Source organism: Lutra lutra, chromosome 17 (genome assembly GCF_902655055.1).
Source record: "Lutra lutra chromosome 17, mLutLut1.2, whole genome shotgun sequence".
NCBI lineage: Eukaryota > Metazoa > Chordata > Mammalia > Carnivora > Mustelidae > Lutra > Lutra lutra.
In genome coordinates this window covers 46,085,119-46,098,386 of record NC_062294.1, presented here as the reverse complement: position 1 = coordinate 46,098,386, position 13,268 = coordinate 46,085,119, and the positions used below count along the sequence as shown (strand labels likewise).

At 45.5% G+C, this 13,268-nt stretch overlaps 1 protein-coding gene across 3 annotated transcripts in view; it reads left to right on the top strand.

Moving 5' to 3' along the window:
• Positions 1-51: 51 nt before the first annotated feature.
• The window catches only part of FBXO17 (F-box protein 17), a 29,101-nt gene continuing 15,884 nt past the window's right edge, over positions 52-13,268 (top strand). The window contains exon 1 of one of the 3 annotated variants that reach the window (XM_047709701.1): positions 52-733. In XM_047709701.1, coding sequence (XP_047565657.1) covers positions 155-733 — 579 coding nt within the window. In that variant the 5' untranslated portion in view covers positions 52-154. Of the gene's footprint in view, positions 750-13,268 lie in introns of all 3 variants that reach the window. The other 2 variants (XM_047709697.1, XM_047709699.1) reach the window with 2 other exon arrangements.

The following is a 13,268-nucleotide window of genomic DNA, read 5'->3' as shown; positions in this document are numbered from 1 at the left end:
CAGACAAGTCTGTGTGGGAGAGAGGGTCCCCTTAAGAGCAGACCTGGGCTTCTGAGACTCTCTCTGCTGGGGACACAGCGCAATGCGAGAGCATCTCTGTGGATAGGCACTTGATCCAGAGTTGCAAACCGGGCCCAAGGTCGGAGTCACAGCTATGCCATTTACAGCACTGGCCAGATGGTGGGAGAGACGTTTCCAATGGCGGAGGCGGCTGCAGGCAGGAGGCCGGCACGAGAAGGAAACAAGATTTGCGGGGAGGAGGCGGCTGGGACGAGGCCCACGGCGGACGCTCTCGGGGAGGTGGACCTCACCCCGCGGAGGTGGCTGGGGTGGGCACGAGGATGGGGTGCCAGATCACAGGGCGCCCGGCAGCAGGTGCCCACGTGGGCCAAGTGTAGGCTCTCCCAGGGGCGGGGAGCAGAGCGCGGGGGCTGCGTCTCCTCCCCGCTGGCCTCGCGGCAGCTGGGCCCTCCCCCGGCGCCGGCAGCCTCGCGGATCCCGCCCCTGCCTACCTCCCGCCCGCCGCAGCCGCCTGCCGGCCGATCTCCCAGCAGCCGGCCCCCGCGTCCGCCTCCGGTCGTCAACCCCCCCGCCCCCGCAGAGGACCGACTGCCCAGACCGCGTGTCCCGGGGCTCCCTGGGCGGGCCGATCCCAGGGAGCCCCCTGACTGCCTCCCAGAGCTGGGTGGGGAAAGGGAGCTTAGCCCGCCGCCGCCTCCGAGCTGGCCGCCAGGTGAGCGCCGGGACAGGTAGGGACGCAGGTCGGGACCCGTGTCCGGTCCCCACTCACTTCCGCCCCAGACTCTGCCGGGAGGGGCGGGTCGCCGGGAGTCCCGTGCCCCAGACCCCCTCCCCGGGCCCTCCCCGGGTCCCGGGCTCCGCCAGCCAGCTGCGCCCCTTTAAGCCCAGAGTCACGCACACGTTTGAAAAGCCCCAGGTGGTAGGGAAAGGGCTTTGCTTTTAGAACGGGACCTCTGACGCCCACGCCTTGCACCCCGTTGCTCCTCGGCAGAGGCCACCCTGGGATAACCTCCCCCCCCCCCAAAAAAAAAAAACCCTCCCCGATCAACACGTGTACACAGCAGCCAGTGAAAAGGCCAGACCACTTTTTACCAGTTCTGGTTTCTGTCTCTTCTGGCTGGCGGCCCCTTCGCAGAATCCGTGAATCAGAAGTCTCCGAACACCGTGTCTTGATTTAGCAAGTTTGTTTTTAGCTGCGGCCGCTCTTCCCAATTTAAGTTTTGTTCTACTAAGTTAACTTTTCCAAGTGTTGAGCAGTATCTTGTGGACGCTCTGTGTCCTGTTCTTTATGTCTGGATCCCTCAGCTTAGCGTCTAGTAACTAACAATCTGGAAAGACAGCGGTATTAGAAACCTACTTTTAAAATAAATAATTTTTTTAAGTGCCCCGGTATGACATAAGAACAAAAGACGAATAAGGCAGACAAAGCTTCACATCAAGCAAAGCCCTGAAAACAGCACCCCACCCCCGCGACCCACAGTCAGTTAAAATTTTATGGGATTAAATGACTTTTCAGAAATGGTCAAAGTAATTGTGATCTGTGGTGCGTTTTTTTAAACCTTTGCTCCTTGTTATTCCTCTGGTAGTTCCTTACATCTTTAAAGCAAATTCTGGGCTATTTTCTTACTTTGTCAACTTTTAGACAATGTCCAGTAATCCCTTACTAAAAATAGATGGAGACAGCTTTCCTAGTGCCCAAGTTTCCCTCCTTCCTGGATAATCACACATTCCTTGTTGTTTCTCTGTTGGCTGCTTTTGTAACATCAAACAAACAAACAAACAAACAAAACCCACCTTTTAAAACATGTTCCTTATTCCATTAAATTTTTGTTGTTGTTGCATTAAATATTTATAGGATCTTTTGACTCCCCATTTTGTGAGGCCTAGCTGAGGAATCCGCTTTAATAATGTTTTTTTAAATAAAGTTTTTATATTTATTTAAATACTAATTTTTTCACCCAATGAAGTCATATATGTGGTTCACAAATAGAAATGAGTCTACCTTTTTTTTTTTTCTATTATAGAAGTACTGTCTCTTTAAGAAAATGGAAAGGTCAGTGTTTTAGACATAGAAGGGTTAGGGAGACATGACTACCCTCTGCAGTGTGTGAGTCCCCAATTTTGTCAGAAAAAGCTACAAAAGACCTTTTTGAGACAATGGGGGAAGTTGTTCATGGACTGAATATTAGATAGCAGAATGGATTCTTTGTACTGGGGTGCCTCGGTGGCTCAGTGGGTTAAAGCCTCTGCCTTCAGCTCAGGCCATAATCCCAGGGTCCTGGGATCTAGCCCCAGGAGCCCCACATCAGGCTCTCTGCTTGGCGGGAAGCCTGCCTCTCTGCCTACTTGTAATCTCTGCCAAATAAATAAATAAAATCTTTTTTAAAAAAAGAAGGAAAGGAAATGGTGTTAAGTGGTAATGTAGACCTGTAGTGCCCCCTATTCTTTCTTTTTTTATAATTTTTTTATTTAAATTCAATTTAGTTAACATATAGTGTATTATTAGTTTCAGGGCTAGAATTTAGTGATTTGTCATTTGCTTATAACACCCAGTGCTCATTACTCCTTTTTTTTTTTTTTAAGATTTTTTATTTATGTATTTGACAGAGAGAGAGAACACAAGCAGACAGAGGGAGAGGGGGGCGCCTGGGTGGCTCAGTGGGTTAGAGCCTCTGTCCTCAGCTCAGTCATGATCCCAGGGTCCTGGGATGGAGCCCCCCCCCCCCCCCCGCATCATCTCTGCTCAGCAGGGAGCCTGCTTCCCCCCTCTCTCTCTGCCTGCCTCTCTGCTTGCTTGTAAACTCTGTAAAATAAGTGAATAAAATCTTAAAAAAAAAAAAAAAAAACTAAGAAGGGGATCAAGACATACATACAGCAGGAACTCTGGAGTCCTGCACACCCAGGTTCACATCCCAGCTGTGCTGCTCGCGTATCACATGACCTTGGGTCCGTGGCTCTGCCTCCCCAAGCCTCAGTTTCCCCAGCTGAAAAATGGCAGCTCCCTCTTGGAGCTGTTCGTGATATTTCTTTTTTTTTTTTTTAAGATTTTATTTATTTATTTGACAGAGAGAGATCACAAGTAGGCAGAGAGGCAGGCAGAGAGAGAGGAGGAAGCAGGCTCCCTGCTGAGCAGAGAGCCCGATGTGGGGCTCCATCCCAGGACCCTGGGATCATGACCTGAGCCGAAGGCAGAGGTTTTAACCCACTGAGCCACCCAGGCGCCCCTGTTCATGATATTTCTGTGAGATTTTGTAAAGCCCTCGCTTGTGTGTAGAGCAGTCGTGGGCAGTTAACCACATCTATTAGTGAAGGATTTTTCTCAACTATCATAGTGTGCTATGCTAACATCATAACTACAGCTGGGCCCTTCCTTCTATTCTTTTAATCTAGAGATAGATTTTTTTTTTTAAGTAGTCTCCGTGCCTAACGCAGGACTTGAACTCAGAACCCTGGGATCAAGACCTGAGATCAAAAGTCAGCACTCTGCTGACCAAACCAGCCAGGTGCCCTGAGATAGATTTTGAACTTGGCATTTCTTTTTCCTTTTTAAAATTCACCCAATGGCTCTGATCTCTACATTGGTCATTTTTTGCCCTGCTGTGTTTGGTCCTGACTTCCTAGGCACGGGTCCCCTGAGCCCCCATTCCTATAGCTGGGTTTCGGTGACGTCATGATTCTGATAAGGAGGTGAGGTGCACGCTCCAGTCCCACAGCTGGGCATGATCTACAAACATAGTAATGATGTCTGGGGCCAGGCCTTGATTGTGCTTAATTTACCCATAACCACAAAGAGGTGGGAATTATTGGAAGTCCACAGTATCTGACCTAAAACTTTGGGGCCTGGATGTTAGACTTTCTGAATGGGAGGCAAGCCCTGGGGAACCCATTCTGAATGTTACAGAAGACCCGTGGTGGGACTGGGGAGCGCCGTAATCAAACACACTGGTATTTTCTTCAGTGAAATGCATGTTCACACTTAGTGAGATAATCAAATCTCACATCAGTTTGACTCCTTTCTGCCACCGAATGGGTCTGGGAACGACTTCTGGTTTTCAGACTTTTTGGCCCTGGAGAGAGGGGATGGGTACCTGCCCATTTCTCATTTTATGGAGAGGAAATTCCACTCAGAGAGGGAAGGCCATTTCCCCAAGGTCATGAACAGAAGTTTACGGTGGGGCTGAGCCAGGGCTGACTGACCATAGAGAAGCTGCAACGTTCACCTCTCCCCAGTCCTCCACCCCCCTTCATGGCCTGTCACCAGCAATTCCCAGAAGCAATGTCCCTTGCTCGCCTTGTGATGCCTTCTCTCCCAGAAATATCACTGCTGCCTCCTGGGAATGAATGAGATGATGCACAGAAAGAATTTTCCAGAGTGCCTTGCACAAAGAAAGCCCTTGGCAAACGTGAATTGTAATTTGTGCTGAGATGTGATGAGACCATTTCCTTCTTGGGTTCAGTAACATCGGTGGTGTTTATCGACAGCATTAATATTTTTTAAATTATGAAATAGAACATCCATCCGAACAGGAAAGTATATAAAACAGAGGCATACATCTGTGTACATCTGCACATTGTGAAATATGTAACCGGGGCCCAGGTCAACCGCAAGGACATTGTTAGCCCCCAGAAGCTTCCCCGGGTGCCTCTGGTTAATAGCCTTCTCCCTTCCATGGGAGGGGACCACTACACTGACTTCTATAATACTCATTTTGCTATTTTGCTCTTCTTTCTATGGTTTTAGCACTTGTGTGTACGTCTATAAACAATATTTGATTCGATTAGCCTGTTTGTGAACTTTCTAAAGGTAGTGCCATTAGTGTTGAGCAATTTACCATTGAAGCCAGGAAATTTTGGAAGCAATAGGGGTCATTAATTACCCTAATGACCCTGGGACAATATTTGTGGTAGATGGGGACTGCCCCAGGCAACTCAGGCTGTCTGGTTGTGCTAGAACTCACACCTTAGGTGCCTGGTCGCGTCTGGTGTCTCTCACCCCAAATGAATCTTTGGAAGCTCATCCATATCGTTGTGAGTGTTTGTCGTTAACTCCTGTTTATTGATACGTCACGTACCGTTCTGTGACTCCCTTAATTTACCTCTCCATCCTTTCCAGACTGGAGGTATTAGAAACAGTCGTGTCATGAATATTCTAGTGTGTGTTTGCTGCCTCTGGGGTCAAATTGCTGGGTCATGGGACAGGCGCATTTTCAACTTCAGTAAAAAAAAAATGCCCATCTAGTTTCCACCGTGACTAGACCAGTGTATCCTCCCATCAGGACCACAGGCGAGTTCTCACTGATCACATTTTAAGTAAACTATGGTGACAGTCTGCACTAGGCGGTCGGTTGTTTTTTTTCTTTAAAAAAAGCATATGCTTTATGACATGTGATGTTCATTGCATTTAAGTTAAAATATACCAAAAAGCCAAAGGAAATTTACCTCCCACTTTATGCATGGCCTTGACCCAGACGGCACTTGGGTCACGGAAGGGGTAATAATGAAATGGGGGCAGAGGGCACCTGGGTGGCTCAGTGGGTTAAGCCTCTGCCTTCAGCTCAGGTCATGATCCCAGGGTTCTGGGATCAAGCCCCACATCAGGCTTTCTGTTCCGTAGAGAGCCTGCTTCCTCCTCTCTCTCTCTCTGCCTGCCTCTCTGCCTACTTGTGATCTCTGTCAAGTAAATAAATAAGATCTTTAAAAAAAAAAAAAAAAAAGAAAGAAAGAAGGAAATGGGGGCAGAGAAGTAGAGAGAAGAATCCAGAATCAGCTGTTAGCGTGAGCCATGAGAGACTGTACCTAGCCTTCACCCCTCCACCAATTTTTAACAATTCTATATTTTAAAGATTATTTGAGATTGACCTTTGTAACTTCAAATTTTATGCTTCACTTCTAACTTTTTTATTCTGGCAACTTTTGATTCCCAGGATGGGCAGGAGGTGAGCCAAGCCTCTCGGTCTCCCCCGCCCCCCACCTTCGTTTCCCATCTTTTGTTACTTGTACATTTATTTTCACAGTGTCAAGGTTGATAACGTCTACAGTCTGTTCTGTTACCATATTTAAGTCTTAGAGGCTTTCACTGTGGAGTTTCCAGGGTTTTTGTGACAGCTTTAGTGAGATGTAATTTACATACCATGAAAGTCAGCCCTTTAAAGTGTACAATTCGGTGATTTTTAGTGAATTTACAGGGCTGTGCAGCCATCACCAGTTTTAAAGCGTTTCTGTCACCTCCAAAATATCCCCTGTGTCTATTTGTGGTCATTTCCCTGTTCCAAGCCCAGCCCCAGGCGACTACTAATCTTTCTGTAACTTTAGATATGTCATTTTTGGGCAGTTCATATAAATACATCATACAGTATGTATTGGCTTTTTGGGTCGGGCTTTTTTCACTTAGCATGCTGTCTGGGGGTTCATTCATATTGTCGCGTGTACCAGAACTCCATTCTTCTTGCTGACCAGTGTTCCATTGTATGGATGGACGACATTTTGTTTATCCATTCATCAGTTGATGGACCTTTGGATCGTTTCCAGTAGATAATGCTGCTATGAACGTATGCACAAGTCTTTGCGTGGACGTGTGTTTTTGCTTCCCCTGGTTGTTTTTTTTTTTTAAAGCATATTCTTTATGACATGTATATGTATATGACAGTATAATGGCAGAATTGCTGGGTTTCATGGGAAGCTTATGTTTAACCTTTTTTTTTTTTTTTTAATGTTCACGTTTTAAAGAATCTGCCCCCACTGTTTTCCAAAGTGGTTGTACCATTTTACATTCCAACCAACAACATGTGGCGGTTCCGGTTTCTCCAGGTACTTGCCAATCTTTTGAACAATAGCCATTCTGGTGGGCATGAGATGGTGTCTCATTGTGATTTTAATTTGCATTTCCTTGATGACTAATGACGTTGAGCATCTTTTCATGTGCTTGTTAGTCATACGTTTATCTTTGGCAAAATGTCTCTTCGGATTTTTTGTCTATTTTTAAATTGGTTTGTTTGTCTTACTGTTGAATTTTAAGTGTTCTTTATATATTGTGGATACGAGTCCTTATTCAGGTATATGACTTGAAGGCATAGTCTGCCAATCTATAGCTTCTCTTTCCATTTTCTCAATGGTGCCTTTTGAAGTGTAAGTTTTCAATTTTGGAGATGTTTTATTAATCAGTTTTTTCCTTACATGGATCACACTTTTGGGCTCATAGCTAAGAAGTCTTTGCTTAACCCAAGATCATGAGATTTTTCTCTTATTTTCTTCTAAAAATGTTACGGTTTTAACTCTTACATTCAGGTGTGTGGCTTATTTTGAGTTATTTGTATATGGTATGAGGTAGAGGCCTAAGCTCATCTTTTTCCATGCAGATTTCCTATCACCAATGTTGAGAAGACAATCTTTATGCTAAGAGACCGGATCTTAAATGTTCTTACCACAAAAAAGAAATGATAATTAAGTGACATGATTAGAGGTGTTAGCTACTGCTGAAGTGGTAATCACACTGCAGTATATAAATGTATCAAATCAACACATACACCTTAAATTTACGCAATGCTATATGTCTGGTGTATTTATATACATAGATACAATCTTTTTCTCCTGAAAAACCAATAAACAGTTCTATCTAAGGTGAACACCCGTAGCCTCCAGGTCAAATAGATTCTTTGTTTCTTGCCCTTTATCAAACGAACATAACATGGATACAATTAGTGTATAGCATATTTGGACCATGACTTTCTTTTTTTTTTTTTTTTAAGATTTTATTTATTTGAGAGACAGAGATCACAAGTAGGCAGAGAGAGGAGGAAGCAGGCTCCCCGCTGAGCAGAGAGCCCGACGCGGGGCTCAATCCCAGGACCCTGAGATCATGACCTGAGCCAAAGGCAGAGGCTTTAACCCACTGAGCCACCCAGGTGCCCCAAACCATGACTTCCTTAAGCAGTTTTTTGTTTTTCCTGAAGTTTGTCATAGCTTTAACTTTTTCTTTTTTTTTTTTAAGATTTTTTTTTTAAGTAATCTCTATACCAAATGTGGTGCTCAAACTCACCACCTAAGATTGAGAGTCTCATGCTCTACTCACTGAACCAGCCAGGCAACCCTTTAGTTTTTCCCTTTTGAGAAAAGTATTTTCAAAAAAAAAAAAAAGAGAGAGAGAGAGAGAGAAGTATTTTCCTGTTTCTAACTTATCCAATCTATTTTTGGGAAATTTTTTTCTTCTAGAAGACATTCTTCCTTTTATAATATCCTGTTCTTACTGTGTTTTGAATATCTTCTCTAATCTAAGTGTATTCAGGGCCAGCTACATAATTTGCAGGGCCCAGTGCAAAGTGCATATGTGGGACCCTTGTTTAAAAACAATTGAAAATATCTCATTGACAACAGCAGAGCATTACAGCAAGCATGGAACCCCTGCAGTGCAAGGCCATGGTTGACTGTGTAGGTCACATCCCTGTGAAGCCTAAAGCCAGCCTTGTGTACTAATTTCCTTATGTCTTCCTTTGGCCCTCTGAACTGCTGTCTTTCCTCTGGGGTTCACTATAGTTCTGCCTGTTTACCGTAATACTTCTCTCTCAGGCTGCTAGTTTTCTTCAAGCATCTGGTGATCCTTGCTTGTCCAATCACATTTTCAGACAAGCAAGGGGCTTTTTCAAAGTCACTGGTATGATGGGGCACCCGGCTGGTTCAGGTGGTAAAGCATGTGACTCTTGATCTTGGGGTTGTGAGTTCAAGCTCCGCATTGGATGTAGAGATTACTTAACAAAACAAAACAAAAAATTTTTTAAGTAACTGGTATGAAATTTGGGGCTGTTATAAATATAGTCCTGATTTCCCACTGGCCTCTTTGTCCAGTCGAACAGATGACCAAGAACTCTATGTTTTGAGACAGCTCTTATTAGTGATAGCATGGAGGAAGCCAGTCTCTGCTGGGAGCTCAGTCCCAGGTGCCAGGATGGGAAGGGCTACACTCAGGGACACCAGCAGCCTGGGCACATCTCAGAGGCTTCATCCAGTTCCTTTAGAGAACTGTCATCCCGTATGGTTTTGTTTTTCTTGGGTGTGAATGTTGGGCAGCCTGAGATCTGTGTGGCAAAACATGAAGGTGGGAGGAGAGGGAGCAGGGAGCCCCAAGGCACAGTTTTTTTCAAAGATGGACTAACCTCTGTCCTCACTCTGCCCTCTCACTCCTGACCTGAATGCCTACCCTAGCCTGCCCACCCCCTGCCTTGGGACCCCTGACTGTGGGTCCAAAGCCTCTGGAGGTCCTTGAGGCTTCCTTTTCCCCACTTTGAGTTCAGTCCTAGCCCTGACACTTCTGTCTGCTTTCTGTCTTTCTGAAATCTAGTGACATTTCTTTCTGGTTGATGGGCTCCCTTCCGTTCACTTTATTTTTTCATGCCTTTGCTGTCCCTAGAGAGGATACCCTTTGAGAGGGAGATCAGACTGCCCAGATTCCAATCCCCACTCCACTTCTGACTTCTATGTGGCCTTATGTGAGTCATTTTGCCTCCCTGGGCCTCAGTTTCCTCATGGTATGAAGATCAGCTGGGATAAGACAGAAGTCACAAAATGGCCACACTCATTCAGTTCCTGAGTATGCAGATCGGTCTTCTCTGGGCCATACTGTGCTTTCATTTTTCTTCTTTTATGCATTGCTAACATTGAAAAACTGGGTGAATCACATAAAAACCGGGATTTCCAGTTTCTATTGAAAAACTGCAAGATGTGGCCAAAGTGGGCCCATCTTCCTACTTGGTGGTAAATTCGCCAGAGCACAGCCTTCAGGCTCGCTGCACCCTCTGATTCGCCGGCTTCCACCACTCCCTGTTTTCTTCCACCCAGTGGCCTCATTTAGGATTGTCGTAGCATTTGAACTTGGTATTCCTGGGATGCTATTGACAGAGCCTCTAGCACAGGACCAGGCACAATATGACTGTTATTATGAGGCCAGCCAGGGCTAGTGGTGTGAGCGGGGGCTCAAACCCAGCCCTTGTTCTGATTGCCAGGCTAAGCTACCCCAGAGCCACATTCACCCAGCAGGGATGGTTTAAAAAAAAAAAAAAAAAAAAAAAATTCTACCCAAAACTGGGTCACCTGGGTGGCTCAGTCCATTGAGTGCCAGACTCTTGGTCTCAGCTCAGGGGTTGTGAGATAGAGCCCCAGTTCAGCCCAGCAGGGAGTCTGCTTCTTCCTCTCCCAGTGCCCCTCCCCCTGCTCATGCTTGCCTGCCTGAGTTCTCTCTCTGAAATAAAAAATTTTAAAAAATCTACCTAAGGGGTGCCTGGGTGGCTCAGTGGGTTAAGCTTCTGCCTTCGTTCAGCTCAGGTCATGATCCCAGGGTGTTGGGATTGAGCCCACATCTGGCTCTCTACTCAGCAGAGAGTCTGCTTCCCCCCTCTTGCACCCCGCCCCCCACACGCCGGCCTGCCTCTCTGCCTACTTGTGATCTCTGTCTGTCAAATAAATAAAATCTTTAAAAAAGAAAAAAAATTCTACAGAGACTAATAAAAGCTAATACAGGCCCTGGTTATCAATAGCTCGGTCTGCCTGCTTGAAGGGGAAGCCACACTCAATCTTTGAACATGCAAATAATTCTAAAGAGCAAAGAATTTTGATCTTGTCTGACTGCTGATTCTTATGTAACCCATATGTTGCAGGTTAGAAACCACAGCAGCAGCACAATTCAAGAGCAGAGGCTTAAAATTAATAAGGGAAAATGTCAGGTAGAGGAAACTCTCCCAAAGGCATTATAAACAAGCCATTTTGTCAAAAATTAAAAAGACAGTTGACAATAGCAGGTGCTGGCAACGGCCTGTCTCCTCCATTGTTGATGGGAAGGCAAATGGCACAACTGTGCTGAAAAAAACTACTGCGTGTTTTCTTGTAAAGTGAAATATACACTTACTCTATGGTCCAACAATTTCAATCCTAGGTAGTTACTCACGAAAAATGAAAACATATGTCCACACAAAAGCTTGTACATGAATGTTCATTGCAGTTTTATATATATATTTTTAGATTTTGTTTATTTATTTGACACAACGAGAATATAAGCAGAGGGAGAGGGAGAAGCAGGCTCCCCCCCAACCCCGGCACGGAGCCCTGATCCCAGGACCCTGAGATCATGACCTGAGCTGAAGGCAGACATTTAACTGACTGAGCCACCCAGGCGTCCCAACAGCTTTATTCATAGTAGCCCCAAGCGGGAAACAACCCAGTGTCCATAGTGGTGAATGGATAAACAGCTTGTGGTTTACCTGTTCAATGGAATAGTACTCAGCAATAAAAAGGATCAAACTTCTGGGCACCTGGGTGGCTCAGTGGGTTAAGCCTCTGCCTTTGGCTTGGGTCATGATCTCAGGGTCCTGGGATCGAGTCCCACTTCGGGCTCTCTGCTCAGCAGGGAGTCTGCTTCCCTTCTCTCTCTTCGTACTTGTGATCTCTCTCTCTCTGTCAAATAAATAAAAATATTTAAAAAAATAATAATAAAAATTTTAAAAAGGATCAAACTCCTGATTGATAAGTGCAACAGTGCGGGGGATCACACAGACGTTACCCAGAAGGAGAGAAGACATAGGAGCCTCGACTATATGTATCAGAATCCAATCAGGAGACCAGAACCACGGAGTAATTTGGAGGGAGAATATTTAATATACAGAATTATTTTTCTTAAAGATTTTATTTATTTATTTGACAGACAAAGATCACAAGGAGGCAGAGAGGCAGGCAGAGAGGGGGAAGCAGGCTCCCCACTGAGCAGACAGCTGATGTGGGGCTTTATCCCAGGACCCTAAGATCAGGACCTGAGCCAAAGGCAGGGGCTTTAACCCACTGAGCCACCAAGGTGCTCCAAATATACAGAATTGTTAATTATAGCAGGGAAACAGCCACTAAGAAATAGAGAATGCTAAAGAATATGGAAATAGGAAACATAAGGAGCAACAGAGCTTGAGGAAGATGACAGTCCCAGACCCTGACCTTGTTTGAGCACTCTTGGAGGAGCCTCACAAAGGGCAAAGGAGGCCCTCTGGTGCTGCACCTTGAACTTGATGGAAATGCACCCGCTGGAACTTGCCAGAAGTCCATCCTCTGGGATGCTGGGGAAGCTAGTACACAAGGAAGGGTCTCACTCCAGGCTCTAGGAAATCGCCTGAGCTGGATGCGGCAAGGGGCTGGCTGCGGGGTGCCTCTGACTGCGGGGCACTGGAGAGGCCTGCACACTGCAGGAGGGGGGCCTGAGAAGCTTTCTGCCCTGGGGGAACCAAGGAACCAAATTTGGAAGCTGAAACAAAAACAAAAAACAACTACAAAAAAAACTTCATGTAATGTTCCTCTGGCTCCCTCTACTGGAAAAACTCAACATGTCAGCCGGCACAGGAAAAAGATTTAAAAGGCCAAACTCCGCAGTTTGGCAACTTGGAGCTGTCAGGCAGGCTATTGACGATTGGCACATTATAGGATTCCACTTATTCCATATTCCATCTATCCCAGAAAAGAATGATTACAGTGACAGCAGATTAGCGGTGGCCCTGGGGTGGAAATCGGTGGGTAGGAGGGACAGGGAAGGTGTATCAGGCTAAAAAAATATGTGTGGGTATTGTCACTGCCCCTCTTAGGAGTTAGGGTCCCTGTGTAATTATTTCAACTTTGAAAATTTTCATTATACAGTCCCGGGGAGATAAAAGACCCACCTGTGGAAGATTCCGTGTCTGTAAAGCCTATCAGAACCCATTTGTGGAGGGCAAGGAACCTCTGAGGGTTTTCAGGACGTGGGTCTGCTGCCCCCAGCAGGACAGGTGGTGATCAGGCGCTCCCACTAAAGGCAGACGATCTGGGTTCAAATGCTGATTCTGCCCCTTCCTGGGTATATTGCTTGCCTGATTCTGAAGTATCAATCCTCATAGTAAGTCTTCCGTGTTCGGTCTTCCATTTTCATAAAAGAAGTTAGTGAAATGACAAGTCAAGTACAAAAATGTATCCGTATCACAGCAAGTGGAAACATACGTTGATAAATATATACGGGTTACCCGTAAGTTAGTCTAGTAGACTATGAGCTGATAAAATCAACAAAATTGTTTTTTTCCCATCAACTAAAAACTGCTAAAATTAATAAAGATGAAAACCCATACAAATTAAGTCATAAAATCAATGAAGCCCAAACACCGTATACAATGAAGACCATGTAATGAATCAGGAACCTTGAAGATGACATTCTACTATTTCGTCTGTGTCAGAAGTGTGCTGTAGCTGGAGAGACCGTT